The 25503-nt window shown below is 42.9% G+C and overlaps 1 protein-coding gene across 4 annotated transcripts in view; it reads right to left on the bottom strand.

The window, feature by feature from the left end:
- Positions 1-25503, bottom strand: part of VPS35L (VPS35 endosomal protein sorting factor like) — a 117193-nt gene that overhangs the window by 35186 nt on the left and 56504 nt on the right. For 2 of the 4 annotated variants that reach the window (XR_006708371.1, XM_045461662.1), the window contains exons 15-25: positions 19433-19479; positions 18565-18676; positions 17925-18041; positions 15235-15288; positions 12149-12229; positions 9444-9506; positions 8241-8326; positions 6700-6780; positions 4706-4769; positions 2151-2249; positions 542-619 (exon numbers count right to left, since the gene is read on the bottom strand). Coding sequence is in view for 3 of the 4 variants with exons in the window: in XM_045461662.1 (XP_045317618.1) it covers positions 542-619; positions 2151-2249; positions 4706-4769; positions 6700-6780; positions 8241-8326; positions 9444-9506; positions 12149-12229; positions 15235-15288; positions 17925-18041; positions 18565-18676; positions 19433-19479 (882 nt within the window). In the remaining variant the exon portion in view is untranslated. The remainder of the gene's footprint in view (positions 1-541; positions 620-2150; positions 2250-4705; positions 4770-6699; positions 6781-8240; positions 8327-9443; positions 9507-12148; positions 12230-15234; positions 15289-17924; positions 18042-18564; positions 18677-19432; positions 19480-25503) is intronic. The other 2 variants (XM_045461665.1, XM_045461663.1) reach the window with 2 other exon arrangements.

Raw genomic sequence — 25503 nt, forward strand, 5'->3', positions numbered from 1 at the left:
TTAAAAATATGGAGGTAATTACAAGAAGAAATTGCTCAAAGAGGGTTTGAGGTGGTTGTCTCTGAGGAAAGAGGTATGAGGTCAGGGTGGGATGGTATACTTTTTTTCTTGCTGCCTTCTTTTTGGTCCAACTCCATTTTTTTAAAAACACAGATATGCATTACTTTGATAAAAATTTTGAGCGGCACACTCAAGAAGGTGGATTTTTTTTTCACAGTTGAGAACTTTTCAAGGGGGATGAAGGTAGTAGACCTTCCAGTTACAGGCATAAGCAGGAGATAATTCGGCTGGCACAAGACTGCAATCTATCGTTCAACCACTCCTCCATAACACATATCCAAGGTGAGACATCTTTGATCATTTCTTTTGAAAATAGTAAGAAAATTGGTGAGTCAGTAGATACTCAAGGAAAAGTTCATCTGGAAAATCAATACTGAACCATCCTTCGGACACACTTGTCTTCTGGGAAGAGCAATTTAGAAACTTACAAATCAAACAACTCATTAGGGTTCAAAGTCTGAGTCTTCTCTCTAGAACATACCCGCACAAATGCAGCCGTCTTTCTGGAATGATTTCCTTTCATTACTTTTCTTGTTTCCATTGCCAACCGGTTTACACTCTGGGTTTATTAATTAAAAAACAAAACAAAACAGAAATGGTTATGAAATGATAGCTGGCTCAGATTCATGTCTCCCATAGAGATCTGGATATTAACTGCATACAAGTCAGTAAGAACATGCTATCTGGGGCCCAGACTGGCTAATGCTGAACGCTGAAACGCCAGAGGGGCCATCAGGCCTGATTCCCCCTCGGCTTGAGCAAACATCTCCAAGACGGTAAGAACAAAAGGCACTCCTGCCTATCAGTCGGCACTGGGAATGGCCATTTTCTGGTTTAATGAATAGCCAGGGTTCACTTCATTTCCAGAAATCCCACACACGAAGCTTGAGATCTCAGAGATCCTAAAAGAAATCTCCAAATCTGTGAGCAAACCACACAAGTCAGTGATGCAACAGTAACATGAACCATAAGAACAGAAGTAATAGCTCCCACACTGAACTTAGAGGACACAGGTGCTGGGTGCTGTTCTAAGAGCCATACCCTCATTAGGTCACTTAACCCCCCAACCCTACAAGGTGAGCACTATTACCTCCCACTAAATTCCAGATGAGGTCTCTACCTTTAGAACTTAAGTTCACATACCCTGATAACCAGCAACCAAATAAAAAGGTTGCTCTCCTTGAGTTTATGTGAAGCAATTCAAGAGCCTTGAGGAATCTTTCCACAAATTGAGAAGTTCGGTCCTATGGTTCCCAAACTGTGTGGTGTGACATCCTCGAGGGCTGTAGCAAACTCACGGGGGTAGTGAGATTATTTTAGGGCAACAGAGCAATGTTCAATTTTTGAACACTGTGTCAAGAACGGGTATGAGGTGGCCCACAGATTCAACACTGGACCACACTGTTGCTTACAGCGACATTCTATCTTTGTGAAATGGGTTTTCAGCAGCTGCTCTGATCAAAAGCAAGTAGTGTGCAAAAATCAATGTGGAAAAAAAAATCAATGTGGAACAAGAAACAAGGGTAGTGATGCCAACCCGATTCTAAGGTTTGAGAAGCTGTGCAGTGCCCAGTAGACACACACACTTAAGTAATTGTGATTATTTAAGAATAAAGATATGTTATTTCTCTTTCAATTTACATATGGTGTTATTTCAAAGAGCTATCCAATTGTTAGGGTATAAATACTCAAACTGTTTGAGTCTAACTGTCTAATAAACAGAACCATTATTTCTTTCTTTTGGCCTTGGGGCCCCATGAAAAGCTACCATGATCTAACAATGTTGGGACTCTGGTTAAGCTACAAGGACCACAGGTTAGTTATTTCTATAAGTAACTAATCATGTAACTCACTTTGCCACTGGCATATGGGAATGAGAATATGCTAATTTCAGAGCAAAAGAGGTCAGTAAAAACCATCCAAAGACTTAAGCAAAATTGCAGACTGGATTAATCTTTGAAAAACCACCTTTTACGCCCTAAAGAACAGGAGTGTTATGGGGCCACAAGAATCCCAGGTTAAACTCCAGGCCTGGCATATAAACAATAAATACTGATTGAGAAAACAAACGAATACATGAAAATCCTTACGTGAATCAACTGCACAAGAACAGGTTCCAGGTTGCAAAACATTGACCTAGCCTCAACGTAAAAACTTAGTTGCTGTTCAAAATCACGGCCAAAGGACACCTAGAAGCAAGGAAAACGATGCTGAGAGTGTTATCTCTAGGCAACTATAAGCACATAGCATAGAAAAGAGTTTACCTGAGGGGCGCCTGGGTGGCTCAGTCTGTTAAGCATTTGACTACAGCTCAGGTCACAATCTTGCCATTCTTGAGTTCAAGCCCAGCATTAGGCTCAGAGCCTGGAGCCTGCTTCAGATTCTGTGTCTACCTCTCTCTCCTCCCCTCCCCTGCTCACGCTCTGTCTCTCTCAAAAATAAATCAATGTTAAAAAAATTTTTTTTAATAATAATAAAAAAAGAGTTTTCTCTGAGCGTTGTGTGGGAGGGAAAGTGCTGAGATGAGAAGTCATCAAAATTCCCGCCAACAGCAATGAATAGGTGGAAACGTCAGGGGTACACAAACACACACGAGCACGCTAGAATCTACTCCAATTAGACTTTACATTACTTTGCCCAGTGTGTAACTGAAATATTACCATTACCACCTCATCTTTATGACATGAGCACTGGACTAGAAAATAAAAAGACCAAAGGGTTCAGAGCAGAATCTCAGAATGTAAATAGAGTTTCCCAGGCTAGATGGAAACCACTGGAAAGGAAATAATGGAATTGTGTTTGTTGGCTATGGCCTTTTCACGGAACATCAATTTGGTTATTGAGCACCATTTGTCAGAGGGTTTTCCCTAATAAGAGCCACACCTTTCTGCCTCCTGATGGGGAATCCAACCTCAGCAACTTACTGGTGGCTGCTGGAGCCATAGATAGAAGTTTTTCCATCAATAAAAATCCCCTTTCCCCCCATTTCTTCCAATTTATGAACAGCTGGTTAGTAGGATAAACTTTACTGTTACAGCAATCATTTTTGTCCAGAGGGGGTTTAACATTGCTATTTCCATTATAGCTATCAGGTTTCACATCTTATTTCCTCATATTCTCCACTATAACTTGGTGGCTTTCAGACAAAGCCATAAAAGGCTAAAATGCCACCTGATCAGCGTATAAGTCAAGGGCAAGGAGAGTCACCTGGTAAAAGGTGCATTTCCTAACATGGGAATTGGAAGGCTGATTCTGATTTTGCATCGAAATGGATTTTATCTACAGAGTCAGTTGAACAATTAGCACTGACCCTCTTGTTGAACCAGTCACATGTTCAAGGTTATTTTCACAGGGATCTGGTGATTTTCATCTTGCTCAGCTTTTGTCTTGACATTCGTACGAGAAGAGGATACTGGCAGCAGTTGGTATTTTAGCTTTGCGCACCCAGGATTAAAGCAAAGGTGGTTCTGGCTAGGGCTAGGGTGGTGTGGTGGGTCATTCCCAAAGAAGGCTGAACAATCGCTCCCACACGGCTTATGGTTTTGCAGGGTCCCCGTGGACTCTTCCCTCCCCTCCAAGGCGATAACCCTGTGACCCCTCTGACCAAGAGAACAAAGCAGGAGGCAGCACCGGTCATGGTGCAATTTCTTAACTTTGGTCTTAAAAGGCCTGCGGCTTCCCTCTGTGCCTGCACCACGTAAGAGAGCTCAGCGGAGACAGCTGGACAATGGCAGAAGAGCAGAGATTAAGAGGCCACACGGATGAGAAATGAGGCCCCAACGACAAGACCCTATACAAGTGAGCAAGGCCGTGTGGATCCTCCGTGGCCCCAATCCTGCTACACAGAGCAGCCTGGCCACACATTCAACCCACAGGATCGTTACGAATGAATAAAACACCAATATTTAAAGCTGCTAAGTTTTGGGGTGAGTTGTTATGCACCAACAGGTAACTAAAACAATGGGAGAGCAGGTGCTTGGCATTGTGTCTATACCCATCCCCCGCCCAAACCATTTTTTACCATCACCTGATGAGCAGCACATCAGGGGCTTCAGGGAGCCCCTTGTCCCCACTCCTGGTCCACGTGATTTGGGCTGCCCAGGCGTATGCATGTCTCCCGGGCCTGGCCAGTCCGTGTGCTCATTCCCCCTCACCGCAGCAATTCGTGCAGGGATGAGCCAGTGACCCAAATCAATCTAGAGACTCAGTCCCAGGACTTCTGCTGGAACCCTTCCTGCTGGGCTGCAGCGCTGGAAGGAATGGAAACCTAGAGCCCCTGAGGGGAGTGAGGCTGCCTGGGAGGACATCCCGAGAGCAGATCCACGGGCCAAAGACACACAGACGGCAGGTCCTGACGACACCACAGAGACACCCGTGTCCAGCTGCTCCATTCCTGAACTTCGTGTCACATGAGCCAAAAAGTCCCCCACCCCACCCTCCCCTTTATTTTTTCCTTAAGCCAGTTTGTCTTGGCTCTCTTTGCCCCCAGGGGAGTGCTGGCTAATGTAAGATGTTTTCTAATTTCATCTTATCTTAATAAAAATGAAAAGCACCAGGGAACATAATGTTAACTGCTTTCCCCGGAGTAAGAGTAAACAATTACATCACATTCCAAGCGCACTGCAACTTTTTCCCCAAGACTTACCATTTTTATAAATCCATTAATCAAATATGCCAGCATTCTTTTCTCATCCTCAAGAGTGAGTGCACTAAAATCAATAATTGTACATAATTAACATCGAGGTAATAAATGCAAGTTTCTAAAGGATACAGAAGAAGCAAACAATTTAACAGGTAAGAACATTGTGCATTTTTTAGATTTAAAAAACTCCCAACAGGCTGTGTTTCTTTTGGTGAAAATATATAATCTAAATGAACATAATTTAAATGTGTGTTTCTCATCTGTCTCAAAGACGGTGTTTCCAAGAAAGGTTCACTTTCTTTCCCTTGGAATTTGGACAGCAAGGTCCAACTTCAAACTTTATATTTCAGAGGAGTTTAGTTCAACAGTTCGTAGTAAAAAATTTCAAACATGCAGCAAAGTCAAAAGACATTTACAGCAAACATCCATACATCCAGCACCCAGATCCCACAATTATCCTTTTACAGTATCTGCTCTATCACATAACTATCCCCTTCCCTCTCCATCCATCAATCCAGCTCACTCTGGGTAGGCATCTTAAAGTACATTACAGATGGCAACTACCTCTATTTAAAAGCAATATTAATACTAATATAAATAAGAAAATGCCATGTCCTTAGTTTTCATTACACGTGTGAAGGCCTCTTAACAGTTCCCCAAGTTTATTTTTAAAGAAAACTTAAGAGCCTACAGCAAACAGGAGCCAAGTTTCTTGTGTATTGGTTCGTTCTAGGGGAAAGTACTGGCAAAGACTGCTTACCACCCGCTAACAAAGCAATGTCCCTTTCATTCTTTGAGATTCCCATTTCCCAGCCTCCTTTGTAGCTGGGTGTGACCATATGACAGTTCTGGCCAATGGGATGGAAGCACAAGTGGTGGTGAGCCTTCCAAGTTTCCTCCCAGAAAGAAAACTACTGTCTATCAATGCCCATGGGCTATACATGCCCATGGTGGAGGTAAGCCAGCTGCCCCCGGGAAGACAAGGACAACATCCCCGAGGGATAGCAGAGCAACGAGACAGTAGGGACCTGGCTGGTGCTCTAAAGCAGGCCTACCTACCCCAACCTTCTGGTCCCACACCTTTAGCAAGAGAGATATAAACTTGCCATGTTACTGAAGCTAAAAACCAGGATCCTACCAATAAGAGTGCCTTTCTGGACGTGTTTTGTGCCTTTATTTCTATTTTTGCTCAACTAAAAAGTTCATTGGTTCCATTTATTATGAAAAGTCTTGATATTTTTACTTTTATAACTCTTCCTGAGGTTGCAAACACAAAGCCATGAAAACAAAGATTCCAAAATTCAGAAGAAAAAAAAAGAAATACAATTCATCTTGTTGATGGTTAAGTTCCAAAACCATTTTCTCAATTCTTAGAACATTTTCCACTGAATCAAGCTGCTGTGTTTTAAAAATTCTTTGGGGACTAAAATTTAAGCCACAAATAAGCAGGAACTGCTTCAAACACAACCAAGTGGAAACACGTAAGGAAAAAAACAACTAGAAAGCAAAGGAGTCATAATTTGGCCTTTGACCCAAAAGGTAAGGCCAATGGATGGACAGGACTGGGCCTCAAGTCTGCCAAACAACTAGAGCCCTTCATGTAAGGAATATATGCCATTTCATTTGAATTTCAAATAGCTGGCTAATAATGAGAGAAATCTGAAGCTTAGGTTACTGGATGAGTGAACTCATTACTTCCCTATCTGCTGCTCTCAAGTCTCCAGGAGACATGGAGTTTGAGTTCACTTGGATGAAACCAGTCTTTTTCTCTCAACAGAAATCCCTTTGTAAAAATATCTGCCATCTCATGTTTGCAGGAAGGTTACCCTCACTCTCTCTTCTCCTGGGCTGGAATGTCCTCATTAGCAAGAATTTTAATAGACACCACAAAATGATATTATTCACAGTGGCAGCTTAAAGCAGTAATTCCCCAATGTACTATTTACGTGGTATTAAGACCCAATCCATGTTATGTTTCAGCCTTTAGCGTGGCTTACTTCACAGAGTCATGCATGGTCTTGCAAACGTGCAAAAGGGCGTTCAGAATGACGGGGTCCTTTGTGGGCTCCTGCTGATGCCTACAAGACATTTAAAGACAATGGTAAAAGCGATGTCCACCCACAGCAATGAAAATATGGATTGAGTTTCTCATCTGCACATATCTGAGAAACAGCAAATTACCCAGCTGGCACTGAACATGTAATGGGCAATATTCTGTTTTTCTCTTAACTCTTCTTTCAATAACAAGTTTGCTTTTCTACACATATTCTAACTTCTCCTAAAATTATGGTAAATCCTACAAAACTGCTGCAATTCCTAAGCCAGGCAAAGGGCAAACCTGTTTGTTTTTTTACTACATTTCTTGAACCCTCTAAAGCAGTCTACAACCTGTCTATAACTGTGTTGAGTGCCAGGCAAAATTATTAATTTGGCTTTTCAAATAATATAGAAGGACAAGGTCTTATAACAAGTCTTTATGTGGGGAAAGTAGGTATATTTGTTCCAAGCATATGGAATTAATCTTTTAGGAAGACAACATAAGGAAAGCTTAAAACATACATTATTCAAGCAACATCAAACTCCGTTTTCCAAACTGAGGTTCTTTAGGTACCATCTTAATACATTTTATTTTGCCATATCTATATATTAATCTTTAGAGCAACTTTAACTTTTTAAATTTAACCTTGTCCTAACAGAATACATGAAAACACCAATTAAACTAATTATATTATCTAATATACCTTAAATTAAATATACAATCTTTATGTATTTTTTTAAGTTTATTTATTTTGAGAGAGAAAGGGAGAGAGGGAGAGGGAGAGGGTGAGGGTGAGAGAGAGAGAGAGAGAGAGAGAGAGAGAATGAGCAGGGGACGGGGCAGAGAGAGGGAGAGAGCGGGAAAATCCCAAGCACTGTCAGTGTGGCACCTGATGAGGGGCTCAAACTCACAAACTCCGAGATTATGACCTGAGTTCAAGTCAAGAGTCGGATGCTTAACCAAAACTGAGCCACCCAGGTACCCCTAAATTTACAACTTTTAAAATCAAAACCAAAATCTCTCCTCCATGTGCCACCTAAAATAATTTTATGTTCCACCAGCAATATGACAGTTTGGGGAAACACAGATTTAGTCAACAAAAGGAAAGCAACTAAATAGGAAAACTGATCACAAATCTAAACATTGAAGATGGAAAGCTCTCTAGTCCTGAGACCTTGACGAGTGTGACTTTATTTTTATCTTTTAAAATGCTACTCCGTAAGGAGTTCATTAACAGAATGCTCCTTCCAAATGCATATCAGAGTACAACGTAGGTGATGGCCGGGCTCCAGCTAATACTTACTACTCTGTCTTCTTAAGCACTAATTATAAACTTCTATCATGACTGTTCCTCTTACGTGGTTGTCCCTTCAATGTTATTTTGGATGTTAAATACCTCCATATCATTAGGCTTCAAAAGTACACAAACCAATTTCTTATCAACAGGTTTCACAAGGTCATCGGGAATCCCAGCTCCCGGTTATGCCGTGTTACACTTACTTGATAAAAACTTCCATGATACATTTGCAAACATCCACCCGCACACTCTCTTTTTGGAACATGTCCAGAAATGGCAAAAATTTTTCCTAAAAATAAAAAAAAAAGCACTCTACATGCAATTTACGCAAGTTACTGGAAGGAATTTGCGGGTCACATTTTCCTCGAAGGTCAAAGCAGAGAAAGAGTTGTTCATCTCTCTAAGGCGGCTCAGAAGAGGACTCCCCTAAAAGCAGGGAGAGGGCCCAGTACTATTAAAACCACTTACATGTTCCCAGGGGTCAGGGCTGGGACAGTTCACATTTTGGGAACCATTTGGCAATCTTTAGAGGACCATGGACTTTTCCAGAAAACACAAGGTGGGCTTCAGTCTTTTTTACAATTGTACTGACCAGAGAAAGAAGAGTCAGTTGTTCAGAGTGGCCTCCACATCCCGACTGTGCATTTACTAACTGTGCAACCTCACTCACATTACCCCACCTCCTCCAGCATCCGTTTTCCCATCTGTAAAGTGGGAATCCTAAGTGCTCCTACTTCCAGCAGTGCTGTGAAAACGGTACGAGACAATGCATGCCAAGGTCCAGCATGGTGCTTGAAGAATATGGCAAATGTCCAAAAAATAACAAGTTCTATTTTTAATTAAAAAACACACACACTCCTGTGAGTGCACATGAATGGAGCCAGAAGAGGGGGGAGTGGAAGGGAAGCGGATCCCCTAGGGTTGTACTCGCCCAGGGCACCAGAGCCAACTTGAAGGGGCATCATAGGATATTTGAAAGTTTGAAGGAAACAGAAAAATCTCAATTCTGTCAGACACTGAGACAACTATTATTTCAACGCCATTTCATAGTTTCGATGTTAGACTGCACGTGTGACATAAGGTCACCTATGAAAATCAATGTGGAAGAGGAGAGGAGGAAGAGAATGTCCAGCCTGACTCCAATGTTGAGAGGCTGTGTGGTGCTCAAGACAGGCACACATCCCATTAGTGAGTCATGAAAGAAATACAGATGATATTTTTCTTTCAGTCTGTGTACTAATTTTTCAGACGCTGATTAGGTTGTTATGCCATAAATACTGAGGTTGTTTAGACCTAACTACTTTATAAAAGGAACCATTAAGTATTTCTTTTGGCCCGGGACACCAAGCGAACCTCTGACTCAGAAACAGATTTCCAAAGGTAATTAATTAAGGCACGTTACTTACCACTGAGAAGAGAACGGAGAAATCATGGAAGTGGGCGATCACTTTCTTAATTATCGACTGAAGCTGCAAAACCACACAGAAAACACATTTTATTTAATAGAACTTGGGTATTTTTAGTTTTCTTTTTAATTTTTAAGTGTTTATTTATTTGTGAGAGAGAGAGAGATAGAGTGTGAGCAGGGTAGGGGCAGAGAGAGAGGGAGACACAGAATCCGAAGCAGGCTCCAGGCTCTGAGCTGTCAGCACACAGCCCTACGTGGGGGCTCGAACTCACGAACCGTGAGATCATGACCTGACCCAAAGTCAGACGCTTAACCGACTGAGCCACCCAGGCACCCCAGAACTTAGATATTTTTAAAAGGCAACCTTCTTTCATTATTTGAAATTACAAGCACAATAAGGGAAACCTGGATCACTCAGGAAAGGGGAATTATTAGGGTGGGTTAGGCCCTGTATTAGTCTGCAGTCTTGCGGAAGCCACTGCTCAGACTCATCATCGTCTTCTATACGAGGGAGAGCAAAGCAGTGTCTTGCTCACCATGAGGATTAATGGGACAGTTCACGTAAGAGCCTTAGAGCAGTGTCGTGTGTATCCTCGGGAAGCTCTCCATTCAACGCAGCTATGAATATGCAAGGGGTGGGCAAACTTCTTCTTCAAAGGGCCACAGAGTCATCACAACTGCTCAGCTCAGCTATGGAAGCTCAAGCGCAGCCCCAGAGAACATGTGAACGAGTGGGTGTGGCTGGTTCCAATAAAACTTTATTCACAAAAACTGATGGGCTACATGTGGCCGATGGGTCAGTTTACAGACCCCTGTTCTAGCCCATCATGACCTTGTATTTACTGACTACTTCTGTGGAGAGGCAATGAACTGAGTTTGCCAGTGGAGTCAAAGGCCATGTCACTCACTACCCCGGGATGGTGCACAGTCTGTAAGGTCTGACACAAATACCCAGGTACCGATGTCCACCAGCCCTCACCCTGAGATGTACCCAGTCCTGCTGACAGGGAGAACCACAGAGGTACTTTTTCGAAAGAAAATATAAATCCTTGCCCCTGGCTACTGTCAAGAAGAGAGAATTCACTGACAAGTACTTGTGTTTATACTCAAAACACCGCTGTTTAAATCATTTCTTTAGGGGCGCCTGGGTGGTGCAGTCGGTTAAGCGTCCGACTTCAGCCAGGTCACGATCTCGCGGTCCGGGAGTTCGAGCCCCGCGTCAGGCTCTGGGCTGATGGCTCAGAGCCTGGAGCCTGTTTCCGATTCTGTGTCTCCCTCTCTCTCTGCCCCTCCCCCGTTCATGCTCTCTCTCTGTCCCAAAAATAAATAAACGTTGAAAAAAAAAATTAAAAAAAAAAAAAATAAATCATTTCTTTAAATCACTTAAGACAAGGGGCTCACAACTCATATGGGTGGCTTTCCCGAATGCAGGCTGATCCTTGGGGTACCTTTTACACGTTGCTTCTAGATATGACACAGTTGTACGGTGTAATTATTCCTCTCTCTTAGGAATGGACTATAGTAAAATTATTGTGTTAAAGTCTTCAATTAAATGGGTCCCTAGGATCAAAGTCTTACCAAATGCTCCTCAACAAAAATTCTAATGCAACTCAGTCTTCATCTGCGCCCAAGATCCTGATGACCCACAAGGGATACGAACTTTGCCCTCACATGCTTTATTCACTCAACGATGCTTACCAAGAGCCTGTTGTGCACAACTATATATTGTTTTCATCACACCTAGAAAAATGTCAGGTAGTCAGTGCCTACTCAGTAAATTCTAATGATGAACTATTTTAATCTGCAAATGGTGAAAACATTCTTACCAAAATGTGAGAGAGAATTCTAAACTTCTCACAAGAACATGTAATTAATTTTCTTGTATTAAGCTAAGCTAGAAATTGATCACAGGCAATAAATGCCAGAACATCACATTATTAAATACAAAATCAATTATTAATTAGGTCAAAAGTTACTTTAAATGAAGCTTCGCTGGACTCTGTATTGGAGGGGGGAAAATACCTGATATCAAGGACTTTATTGAATCCACTGACAAAACTACAGTATGGACTGTGGAGTAGCCAATAGGAAAATGTAAGTGTCAAATTCCCTGAAGTCGATTCCCAAACTGTGGTTACACAGAGAATGTCCTTCTTCTTAGGAAACACTCACTGAATTCTTCAGAGGCAAAGTCACATGATGTATGCAACACACCCTCAAAGGAGTCGGAAAAAATGTAAACACATATTGATGTGCGTGCGTGTGTACACAAGATAATGATAAAGCAAACACGGAAAATGTTCACAGCTGGTGAATCTTAATAAAGAGTAATGGGAGTTCTCGAGCTATTCTTCCAATTTTCCAAGAGCTGGACCTTATTTCCAAATAAAAAGTTAGTTTAACTGGAAAACACAGGCCCTTTATTTACTGGTGCCAAGCAAATGTGTCAGAGGATCCCATATGACATCTCACCTAATCCTCACAACCATTCTGAGTGTAGAACTATTATTCCCATTTTATAGGTGAAGAAACTGAGGCACAAGGTTAAGTAACTGAGTAAAGTGAGCATGGCGAGGATACGGCGGAGCTAAGATTCGAACAAAAGATTATCTGACTTTACAGCCTGACCCATGCAACATGCCTATTTGATTCAACAGAATAAAATTTCTAACAGTGTGGAAATGAGAGAAGCAAATCCGTTACCTGAGGGTAGGAGTCTTCAAATGCACGATCTGGAGTCATGTGCTTGATGACATCAGCCAAAACGGTATTCACCTCTCGTTTCTAAGAGGGGAAAACAAACCTGTGTTAGACACTGAAAGGCAGTCGCTGTTTTTCTGGTGGCAAGGACAAATAACTTCAGAATATATTACATACCTTCCAGGAAATAGTTTCAAATATTCTGCAGGAAATAGTATAAGGGGAGAAATTCCACCTGTATCACAGCCCTGAAGGGAACTACTTCTGCACCAGGTCAGGACTAAAACGTTGTTCTCAAAGGTTCTGGGATGTTACAGCTTTCCCTGGATGCTGGTAAAATCAGCCGTGCCACTTTCTGCCTGCCTGTCCAGGCTGTTCCCCAGGCACTGGCAGGAGCACCGAGGCATTGTGGGAAGTGCACAGAGTCAGCCCCTCCGAGCTGAGCGACCTTGATGCTCACTTCACTCTTGTCATCTCTATCAGGGGTCGGCCAACTACAGCCCAAACTCAGCCCTGTGCCTATTTTTGTACAGCCCACGAACTGAAAGTGATTTTTACATTCAAACAAAAGAATATTTCATGACCCAAATTATGAGACTCAAATTTCAGTGTGCATAAAGTTTATTGGAACACGGCTGTGCTCACTCTTATTGTCTGTGGCTGCTTTCACATACAATGACAGAGTTGGATACTTGTGACAGAGATTGTATGAGCTACAAAGCATCAAATATTTACTATCTGCCTCTCCACAGAAAAGGTACACTGACCCGTGGAACAGTGAAGCCTCCTGGCAAGGTCTCTATGAGGCTTCACAGCTCACAAGTAAAGTGCTTGGTATTTGTTACTTAAGGTATTTGTATCACACATATCTGTCATCTAAAGAGCTGCCATTGTATTTACTCTCTCACTTAATGCTCATTCATCTCTTTGGCATGAACGGGATTATCCCCATTTCACAGATGAGGAAGTGGAGGCTCAGACAAGTTAAGTGATTTAGCTTAGTGGTGATTCTGAAACTGGGATTAGAAATATGCCAGGGCAGCTGGAACATCTTATAACAGAAAGTGAGAAGGGCATCAGAGACTATGGAGAGCATGTCAGAAGGACTCGGGAGCCACTTGATGACACACCCACTGGGCAAAGGGGACAAATGAGCATCAGCAAGAATAATGTAACTCAAGTATATTTAAATCCATGAAAGATACCAACAACTACTCACTGGTCACCTTTGAGGATGCTGAGGAATCAAATCCTTATCCTACAACTAGCAGAGGAGAAAAAGCAGCATCAATCCTGCCTTTTTCTGTACAAACTTGCACTTCAGGGTAACCAAATACCTGACATGAGGAGGTCGTCATTCTACAAGTATCCCAGCTAATAAACAAAGAAAAGCTGCTAATAATTCCAAGGATCACCAATTTGCAGCCCCTAAGAAACTATGAGATGCAACGAGCTTCGGCGGCTGCCCACAATATAGGGAGGCAACCAGCCACCATGAGCCTCCCAGGAGAAGTAGCAAACCAGCACCCGCAGGGCCAAAAAAATCGAATCTGAAGCTGATTAAGTTTCTAGAACTAACTGCCCACTGACAGGAAATAGACAGCAGAAGAACACAGTGGACACCACCACAAGACACAACTAGCCAGACCAGATGGGGAAACTCTACGGGACAAAAGACCCAAATTCTTCCACAAATAAATCACAGACGGAGGATAAAAGGGGAAGGGAAGGAGGAGGGGAAAAGAGGGAGAATTTGTAATTTAAAAGAACTCTTAGGAGTCTATTGCCATGTATGGGCCTTATTTTAATCCTGACTGAACAATTAAAAAAAATACAACTGGGGAAATCTGAACATTGAATGATTTTAACTTTTTATTAATTACTAATTTTTTTTTGTTGGGATAAGATTAAGGGAATCTTATATTTAACACACACGTGCTGAAAACTGACAGATGAAAACACAATGTTTGAGATTTTCTTCAGAATAATCCAGGGGTAAGGATATAAATGAAACAAGATTTTTCACGAGTTGGTCATTCCTGGGTGAGGATTATAAGGGAAATCATATGTTTGAAATTTCCAAAATAAGGATAAAACAAAAATTGGACAAAATAAACAAAATCAACAGACCAGCCTTATATAATGTTTAAAACGAGGCCAAAACCAATTTATCAAGTTAGAGGGCAGGATGGTGGCCCCCAAAGGCTGGGGGCTGTGACTAGGAGCAGAGTCCAGGGAGCTCGGGGGCTTATTCCTTACTTCTTGATATGGACCATGATCACGCGGATATACTTTCTGAAGATTCATTAGGTAGCAAATTCACAATACATGCATTTTTCAGCATGAATGCCTGAAGTCAGTTTTTAACAGCGGATGAAAATAAGCATTTTGGCAATAGGATGTGAACCCAGTCCTGCCTGCTTCTAAGGTCTGCTCTCTGACACACACAGTATTTCCCAGACTGAGGTTCTGGTCTGGGCACAGGGAAAGAAGTCCCTCTGCTTAGAAAAAAATTACACGTAAGTCAAATATGTTTGAGAAATGCTACTTACTGGACCCCCAGGAAGAGTCCCAATGCACTTTAGAATGTAAGCATCTAAGGGATCCTATGGGGGAAAAACTGCTTCCCTTGGTAATGGAGCATTTCCCCAATTTGCACGCGAGCATGACACTTTTGTGACAGTACGCATATCAACCCTCCACCACACTATAGTATAAAAGGATGCCATTTTTATAAATTAAGGACGATTACCACTGTAAAATGCCTAAATGCCTATTCTAGCCTTATTCATTATTATAAACACGAATAAAAACATAATTCTTCCAAGGGTGCTCGGGTGGCTCCGCTGGTTAAGCATCAGACCTCAGCTCAGGTTATGATCTCACAGTTGGTGAGTTTGAGCCCCACATCGGGCTCTGTGCTGACAGCTCAGAGCCTGGAGCCTGCTTCGGATTCTGTGTCTCCCTCTCTCTCTGCCCCTCCCCCTGCTCACACACTGTCTCTCTCAAAAACAAACCAACATTAAAACATATCAAAAAAACAAAAAAACCCATAATTCTTCCCAAAACGATCCCACAGCCGCACATACCGTGAAATGCTTGCAGGTGTACTCCACCCATACCTCGGCACAGTTAACGTAGTCCTACAGAGAAAAAGTAAAGATGTGTCTACAACAGGAACACCATGGCTAACCCTAGAGTGAAAGCTCATCACATGCAGATCCCTTCAAGGGTTCTGATCATCACTAGAGATGACAAGTGATAGGAATTCCAAGACTGGTTGGCTCATCTACAGAAAAGTCTAGCCCACTGATCTATCTTACCCTAAGAAGCAAAAGTTATATAGAAACACAGGAGTTGCTGGAAACTAACTAGACTTCCATTTCTGAATAACTACTTGGGCCATAATAGAAATCTGGGAAAAACTGAAGGGCAGCGGAGATCAAAGTCAGGAGTCCTGGCCACACCTCAACAGAGACACTGACCGTGGATCTGGTTGAAAAGCTTTGCTTAAATGTGATTTTTGCATGTTCTGAGAAAAAAAAACCCAGACATCCTGCCTTTAAAACATAAACTCTGGGGTGCCTGGGTGGCTCAGTCGGTTAAGCGTCCGACTTCAGCTCAGGTCACGATCTCGCGGTCCACGAGTTCGAGCCCCACATCAGGCTCTGGGCTGATGGCTCAGAGCCTGGAGCCTGCTTCACATTCTGTGTCTCCCTCTCTCTCTGCCCCTCCCCCATTCATGCTCTCCCTCTCTCTGTCTCAAAAATAAATAAATGTTAAAAAAAATAAAAAAAAAAAACATAAACTCTTTTTCTGATAGAGAGGTGATGTACAGGTCGTAAAAAGGTTAAGAAAGCACTGAAGATTTTAGGTAGGAAATTCTGTGTTAGATTCAAGTGGGGGTGGGGGACCCACGGAGAGACACCGGGATGGTCATGGAAATGGCAGTTAACAGCTAAATAGAGCTGCCTTCCCTGGAAAACACTCATGTGAAAAAAAAAAAAAATGCTCAAGGAAAAATACAGTCTGCAAGTGTATCTCTTCTGCTCTGACACTTTAAGGAGAAGAAAAAAAAAAGAGAAAATGGGAGGGAAGAAAACACTTATGTCATTCACATAAGAATAGCCAGCTGAGAAGGTGAACTTAATAAGGCCATGTGAAGTTATAGACTGAAGGAAACCATTAACATGGGCTTTTGATGCAAGGGTGCTTTGAAGCACTCAGGGACAGACCCCACAGGCCCAGAGACTTTGGACTTCTGCATCCTAAAGGAGCTTTTTAGTTAGCCACTCGGGTTAAACAGAATTTCAACAGCTGAAGTTTAGTGAGGGTTTTGTTCAACTTAACATAGGTATGTGATTTTGTAAACAAGCTTCTAATTTTTCTAAGTTAGATCAGTATTCTCAACACACTACTGTAAATGCGGTGACTGGCAAGGAGGTTATAACTGAACTCTAATATTTCCTTCTTGGTAAATGACTGTAAATGCTACACACCCACATTCAATTATTTGCTGCGTTTCAGTCTACATGTTTGTGTCCAAAACGCATATGTTGAGAATCGTAGCCCCGCAATGTGACAGCATTAGGAGTGGGGCCTTTGGGAGGTGATGAGGTCATGAGGGTTGAACCCTGATGAATAGGATTAATGTCCTGATAAAAGGGACCCCAGAACACCCTCTCCCCTTCATCCCCTCTGCACCTAGGGAGGAGGAGAAGCTGGCAGTCGGCAATCCAGAAGAGGGCCTTCACCAGAATCCGACCACAGTGTCCCCCTGATTCCAGACTTGTAGACTCCAGAAGGGCAAGAAATCAATTTCTGTTGTTTGCAAGCCACCTGGTCTGTGGTGCCATTAAAGCAGCCAAGCTGAGATATGCTGCTGGCAGGAAAGGAATGGTTTGAAGGGTGGTGAAGTCTGCCCAGCTGGTCCTTCAGCCGAAGACAGGCAGGGCCATTTACCCAGTGGCGGCCCCGTAACTTGCTGATGTGTCGCCCACGAGGACGGTGAGACGTGAAACCCAAACTCTACAAGACTATGGCCATCGCTGCATACTGTTCCAGCACCTAACAGCAGTGGATCCATCTTTCCACATTTCCGTCCAAGGGGCAACAATTAGAATTCCCTTTTGCTAATTATACGTTTGACTGCTGAGCTTCCATTTAAGAATATCCTACTCAGTTGATATTTTCAAATCCAAATACTATAGACAGCTGCATTTGGATGCTGTTTGCTAAGTCAGAGCAGAGGTCTTTCAAAGTTCCAAATACTTTTTCTCACTTTACACTTTTACTACATCTTGAAGCCTAAAGAATTAGACATAATTAGGATAGAAAAATCAAAGAAATATATCTTTAGAGTTATCAATTCTCCACTATAGGTTAACAAAAATAATTTAAAATAGTATCATTTCTTGGGGCACCTGTGTGGCTCAGTCGGTTAAGGGTCTGACTTTGGCTCAGGTCATGATCTCATGGTTTGTCGGTTCAAGCCCCATGTCAGGCTCTGTGATGACAGCTCAGAGCCTGGAACCTGCTTCAGATTCTGTGTCTCCCTCTCTCTCTGCCCCATCCCCTCCACCCCCTCAGCTCATGGTCTGTCTCTCTCCAAGTAAATAAACATTAAAAAAAATTTTTTTTAAATAGCATTATTTCTTAAAACAAAATAAAAACCCAGACGTAGGATTAGTGAAAATATCTTTTTTTTTTTTTTAAACCAAGAATTTACTGCCAGACTTGGACAAAAGGCAGTCTATCTGAGGTCTGAATGGTCACCCACCTGTGGATTCTTCAACTTAGTGATAACTTTCCAAGCTTCATTGAGAATCTGGAGTCGATCACCCTCAGGAGGGTCAGCCAAGGCTAAGTTTAACCCCAGTGAGCGAAAAAGAAGATGCTTAAAAAAAAAAAAAAAAAAAAAGAATAGCAAACCATTGCAATACTGGAGATTTTAAATCAGAGCACCTTGAGGCTTAGAGGAAAAGGCTGTAACCCTTAGCTCGTCTCATGGCTAATCTTCCAACATCTTCCTGAAGTTCTACCGCAGCCCTACATGCAAGTTAGAGACACTCAAAACAAAGAGCTGGCTCTGTGCACTGCTCTGATTCATGAGACACAACATTCTTGTGGACAGAGCTTTTTATAAATCATGAGTGAAGATACATTTTTAAAAGATGGAAGCCCAAGCCATTCCTAAATACTTCACAGCGAGCTAATTCAATAGACTTAGGACTCACTGGCAGCAACTTACATGTGTCTAACAATCCCAATCACTAACTCACCTTCCAGCATGTTCTTCGGAAACAATGCCTGTTTTCTCGGTTGGCCCAAGAACCCCCACACAGGACCCTCTCCCTCGAGAGCTGTTGGGTAAACAGTGCCTATCTGTTCTCCCACTGAGCATCTGGTCAAGAGCCTACCTTGGGGAAACCCGACTCATCACACTCTTTAATCATGCCAATGAAATCCATGGACCTCGTGGCGATGAACTCGGCCCGGAAAGCGGACATCACGGAATTCAACAGCAAGGCGCTGCAAGACCCAAGTGCCCCATGTCAGAAGAATTTCCTCTTAATGAAAGGTGCTTTAATTTTAAGCACATATGTTGCTGGGAAGGATGAATGAAAGCTCTTTAAAGGTAAGGCTGGAAAAGAATTTTAAAAGGCTGGAGTAAAAAGGCAACCTCTAGAGACTAACACAGTGTTCTGTACTTATTTGGAACTCAATAAATGTTGAATCGGCTAGCTGGATTGATGGACAGCAAGCAATCACATCCATTTAAACAGATGCAAAATGAGCATGGTGCACTAATAAAACTAAACATCAAGTAATAATATTGATCCAAGCTGCAAATATATACCCCCATCTCTTACAAAAAGCACTGTTCTGGGACCTAGGGACATGTGACTTAGGGACATCTACCACAGAAGGGAAAAGAGAGGGGAAACCTCTTGTGCCTGGAAGACAGGAAGATGGAATTTATCTCAACCCTTCCACTTACCACAGCCCCATGGAGAAAGGACTATTATGAAACCCATTTTACAGATGAGGAGACTGAGGCAGAGAACTCAAGTAAGTGACCCAAGTTCACAAAGCTGAGAAAGAGTAGAGCCAGGCACAGGAAGGCGATCAGACTCCAGTTTCCTGACCTCTGTGCCATCCTGGCACTCTGCTGACCCTCTTGCCCACGTGAGCATGCCAAGCTCAAAAACCAAACCAAAACAAAACACAACAAAAACAAATGACTTCCATTTCCAAACCATGCTTTATGAATTTAAAAATACTTACTTGTTTCCTAGTTTCTTGCATCTCTCCATCATCTCAGTTAGCAGGGCCTAATTAAAAATAATAATGAAAGTCATGAACTTGGAGAATCTGAAATGACATTTCTCACAAAGACATCTCCAAAGTAATACTCTAAAACAGATGTAGCCACATGCCCATTTCCAGAACTCTGAGTCTGGCGAAGATAAGGAGTCAGGGACAGGGAGGAGTTCAACTGTATGGCACTAAACATCATGGGTAAGACCTCAGGCCCTGATGCCCTAGGGCATCAGGCACACTTGGGCTCAAATCCAGTCTCACCAACTACCAACAATGGGGCCTTGGACCAGTCACCTGACTTGGTGAAGCCTGGGTCTCCTCCCCCTTTGCCAGAGGACCCAAGTGCTACCATCACACGTGCAAGATTACCCCAGGATGGTGAGGGGTCTCCTGAACCCTAGACACCAATGAGAATGGAAGTTTCTTGACTCCCCACCTCTCCTGTGATGCACCGTCCCCCTCTAGGTCCTCCCCGTTTCACTGAGAATTTGCTAGCACCCACTGTCCATGGTGAGATGCACTCTGCATTCATGATCCCCCCTCTCACAACCAGCCAGGAGGCAGGCTCTCTATTCTGCCACTGCACAGGTGAGAGACCGAGCCATGTAACAGTGAGTGGCCTGCTTGGACCAAGGTGACACACAGAGCTACCACGGGCCAGACGTGACCCAGGCAGCCTGGCACCAAAGGCTAACCTCATCACTTTTCCTCCCAGCGAATTTTGAGGCATATATTTCCTCCAAAAGGAAGTAAATGTTTTACTCACTGGAATACTGTTAATGGCTTTAGAGCTATCTTAAGACAATTACGTATTTCTAATCAAAGAGCTCTTGTTCTTTAAAAAAAAAAAAAAAAAAAATCAATGGAAGAGGTATCCTTTAGGTCAGTGGTTTGGGTAAGGTTTTGAATGGCACAGACAAGGTCAACAGTAGAACTAAGGAGAAAGAGTGCTCACCAGGCTCCCAGCTAAGCACCACTGCTGCCTTTTCTTGTTTATGCTTCACAGTATCCTTGGGAGGCCCGCCTAAGTCATTCCCACTTCACAGAAGAGAAAGTCCAAGCTCAGATACTTTGACTTTAAGTCACTTCCTAGTAAGTGGTGGAAATGAGATTTGTAGGATTCTGGCCCCCGGTTTTCTTTAGTGTAACTGCACCCCTTCCAGATGTGTCCCTTTGTGTCCTAGTGTTGCCTGAATAATTAAGGTAAAAGCTGATGATGGAGATACTGGCTGTACCGCAGAACCCTGATTTCATTCAGTTTTCTGTCTCTGCACCACAAATACCAGGCTGGGTGCTGTTATGGACTGAATTAGGTCCCCTCCAAATTTTTATGTTGAAGCCTTAAAGCCCAACGTGGTTGCATTTAGAGGTAGGGCTTTTAAAGACGTAATAATGAGAAATAAGGTCCAAAGTGTGGGGCCCTAATCCAATAGGACTGGTGTCTCTTTAAGAGGAAGAGACACCAGGGGCGCCTGGGTGGCGCAGTCGGTTAAGCGTCCGACTTCAGCCAGGTCACGATCTCGCGGTCCGTGAGTTCGAGCCCCGCGTCGGGCTCTGGGCTGATGGCTCAGAGCCTGGAGCCTGTTTCCGATTCTGTGTCTCCCTCTCTCTCTGCCCCTCCCCCGTTCATGCTCTGTCTCTCTCTGTCCCAAAAATAAATAAAAACATGGAAAAAAAAAAATTAAGAGGAAGAGACACCAGGAACACACATGCACAGAGACACAACCATGTGAGGACACAGTGAGAAGGCAGTGCAAGCCTCATGAAAAACCAACACTGCCAGAACTTTGATCTTGGACTTCTAGCCTCCAGGACTGTGAGAAAATAAATTTTCCACACATTAATAAAAATTTTTTTAATGTTTATTTATTTGAGAGAGAGAGAGAGTGTGCGAGCAACAGAGAGGCAGAGAGAGAGGGAGACACAGAATCTGAAGTAGGCTCCGGGTTCTGAGCTGTCAGCACGGAGCCCAAAGCGGGGCTCAAACCCACCAACCAGAGATCATGACCTGAGCCAAAGCTGTATGCTCAACCAACTGAGCCACCCAGGTGCCCCAAGAAAATATTTTTTTTTTGTTTAAGCCATCCAGTCTGTTAGGGCAACGTACTATGGTCTGAATGACCACCCAACTCCCAAGGCAAGAATATTAAGAGGTGATCAGGTCATGAGGGTGGAGCTCTTACAAATGGGATTAATTCCCTTATAAAAGTGGCCCAAGAAAGCTCCCTTGTGCCACATGAAGGCATAGCAAAGGCAGCCATCTACGAACCAGGAAGCAGACCTTCACCAGACACCAAATCTGTTGGTATCTTGATCTTGCACTTCCCAGCTTTAGAACGGTGGGAAATACCTGTTACTTATCAGTCACTAAGTTGTGGTATTTTGTTATAACAGTCAGAAGGGATTAAAACGTAGCCTGAGCAAATTAACACAGATCCAAACCTATCACGGTGGTCTCATTCCCTTTGCTAATGGGGGATTTATACAATTGACGCGTGAGAAAAGGTTTCCTTGTTCTTAAACAGGAACCCAAGGAACTGAAGGCCCCTCATCTTTCTGCCTCTGGATGCTGCCATGTCTGGATGTGATGACTGTAACGGCTGCAGCCACTTTGCTATCTGAGGATGATGGACGGAACCTGCCTCGCCCACGGCCTTTACCTGTTGTGTCAGAGAACACACTGAATTATTTTTGTAGGGCCAGTTAGGTGTTTGTTTCTTATAGTCAGAAGCATCTTAGCTGATGATAAAGTTGCCAATGTCACAAGTGGCTTCCCTAACCCTCTCATGGGATATTTATACTTGAAACGTCATTCTTGGAGACCAATATCAAAGTGGTTTCTGGAAAAGACTGAGAAAGAGAGATTCTACAGGATTATCAGACTGATACTGCCCAACACACACAAATAATCACACATTCAATACCTACTCATGGAGAAACTTTAAGACACTAAGTAGTATTCTAGGCACTGGGGACAAGGCAGTGAGGAAATCAGAAAACCATGCCCTCATGTGGCTTATTCTCTTACACACCCATGTGCACGCACGCGAGCTCTTGGCCCACTACCTTTGACAAGATGAATTAGGGCAAATGCCAACATATGGACAAAACATCCTGGCCATTAAGACAAGTGCGTCAAAAGTTCTCTTTTTCACAGGATACAAATGCATTAAAAATGTATCCAAAAATGTAACTTAAAAAATTTTAAAAGCTCTGTGATAATATAGGAATATAGAAAATGCCCACAAGTGCCCAGGAGCCAAATGATATAGATCTCAGGCAGGTCTGTTAGAGGTTATACATTTCTTCTGAGAAGTGACAGGATTGATTATCTTTGGCAAGAACAAGAGGAACAATAGCTCAAACCAGACTGAGATCGAAACAAGCCTATTGGCTGGGATAAACCATGAAAATGTGCAGCTCAGCATATTAGCTCATACACACACATCAGAACTTAGAGGACACAGGAGACTCAGAAGGCCCCTACATTTATTTGTATATTCGTTTTGTCATAAAAACTATAAAAATTGGGGCCACCTGGGTGGCTCAGTCGGTTAAACGTCCAACTCTGGATTTCGGCTCAGGTCATGATCTCACAGTCGTGAGATTCAGCCCCGGGTTGGGCTCCACACTGAGAGTACGGAGTCTGCTTGGGATTCTCTCTCCCTGTCTCTTTCTGCTCCTTCCCTGCTCCCACTCTCTCTCTCCAAATAAACTTAAAAAAACACAAAAAAACACTATAATAAGAAATGATTACGGAAAAAAAAGTTTAAGCCATACCACCTTATAGTAAGTAAAATGTGAATGCTTTCCTTCCTAACTCCTGCTTCCTAGGAAATCACCAGTGTCAACAGTGCGGTGTTTATCTTTCTAGACCTTTGTCTATACCCTGTGAATATATAGCTTTTTTTGTAAAAGCCCAGCTTGGGATTTTTTGTTTTATAAAAACGAATAATCTTGTACACATTGGGGTCACAAGTTGCTTTTTTTACTCAAGAATCTAGCGTGGGCCTCCCTCTTCCCATGTCAGTACACACACATCTACCTTATTCTTAACGGCTGAGGAATCCCTACCACACACAGAACATTATTGTTCCGATTGCTGCTGATACACTTTAAAAGTTTTTTTATTCTGAACCAATTACAGACTCATAAGAAATTGTAAGAATAACAGAGGTCCTGGGTAACTGTTTCCCAGCTCTCCACAATGGTGACATCTTACTTAACTACAATTGCATTATCAAAGCCAGGAAATTGACGTTGGTAGAATACCATTAACTAGACTATTCCACCAGGTTTTCTGTTCACGCTTTATTGCGGGGAAAGGGGAGATCTTTGTGACAATTCATTAATATATATGAGTTTATATAAGCACCATCTTATTTAACTATTGGATTTTTAATGTCATCTCCAGATGAGGGTTATTTACCTACTTCAAAAGTACAGGAAACGCAAAAGAAGTTGGACCAATACCGTGTTTCTAAAAGCTTTCTAAATTGAGAGCAACTCTCATGCAGCTAAGAGTGCTCCCAGATTTGTATTTCTGCTTTTGCTACATAACCTTCCAACCAGCGTTTACAAGTACTGCTTCATTAAAAAATATATATAGATTGAATATATACGTATCCTATTTTCCTTATTTCTCTGAACGAAGCAAACATGTAATGGGTGGGCAAAATCATAAACTGATCTTATGTCCCTTCCCCCGCCAGTCCAAGTCTCAAAGAAAGTATTTCAAAGTGAATAAAAAGAAATCCTATACCCCACACATTACAAGGAGAAAATTTTAATTTCTCATATTATTTCTCTTTCACTGGCAATTTTTTCCTAATTCAAAAGAATGAAAGTGATACGCCTATACGCTTCGGCAGAAGTCAGCAATGGCCAAGGCTAGTGCTACATGTGCACCGCCAGCCACATCATGTGTTAGAGAATTTACAGGGCAACTCGTAGTATGCCCATTAGGTAACAGTCCCATGGGTCAGTTTGTTAGGGCCTTTAAATCCCTCCTCAGGTATAGCCATTAACAGCAGTTTCTAGAAAGAGTTTAGGAGTTGAGAGATCTCCTGGGTTCAGAGTTACCGATAAAATGGCTACATGGCTTTGACTCTTTCTAGTGGTGTGACCTTAGCAAGTTGTAAGCCTCGGGGGCCTCATCTGTATCACAGGGATAACAACGAAACCTAGCCTCGGGAAGCTGAGCGTGAGGAAGGCAGACCAGGCAACGGAACTAACGCAGGGCCTGGCACCCAGAGAGCCTCAGGAAGAGGTGATTATGTGAAGGGCTCCAGGGCTTAGCATCTCTGACTCACTTCCCACCTCCACTCCTCACATCCAACAAATTCGACTCTGAACACCTCCTGACATGACTGAGGGTCACAGAACTTAACAACAGGTATTTGTTCTGATGTGAAGTGAGGGAAAAGCACCACAAAATTACGCACACAAAATCCTAACCTCTAAAACAAAAATACAGAGCAACAACCGGAGCGGACAGAGAAATAGGAGTACGGAAACATATCAAAATGTTAACACGGCAGGATTTTAGGTGGCTCTTCTTCTCCTTTTCACCTGTCTTTTCCAAATTCTTTCCAGTATATGTATTTTTATCAAGGTTTTCTGATTACAGAAATCTTCTCCTTCCTGTTCCGCGGATTACCAACCCTTCTTCTTTCTCTCATCCACCTGGTCTGCACCTGCCAGTCTGAGGTTCGAGTGTTGCTTGTTTCCCATCGTCCTCCTGATGGAAGTTCTTCAAGCTCTGCCTGATCTCCACCACACCACGTTCGCCGACTCTGTAACCCGGTCCACATCCAGCCAGCCCAGTTTCTCCCTGTTCTCCAGTAATGCTGGTCTCCTTAATATGCCTCTTACCTGCCTCTACGTGTACAGTTCCTTCCCTGGGCCCTTCCTTTACTCCCTGAGCCCGCCCCCTACTTGTTTCCTGACTTGCAGGTCAGCCCAGACCCCCATCTGCCTCAGTGAGTCCCGCAGAGACCAAACATAAGGATGGCAGCCGCTTGCTTTGCCTGGTG

This window comes from Leopardus geoffroyi, chromosome E3 (genome assembly GCF_018350155.1).
Source record: "Leopardus geoffroyi isolate Oge1 chromosome E3, O.geoffroyi_Oge1_pat1.0, whole genome shotgun sequence".
Lineage (NCBI taxonomy): Eukaryota > Metazoa > Chordata > Mammalia > Carnivora > Felidae > Leopardus > Leopardus geoffroyi.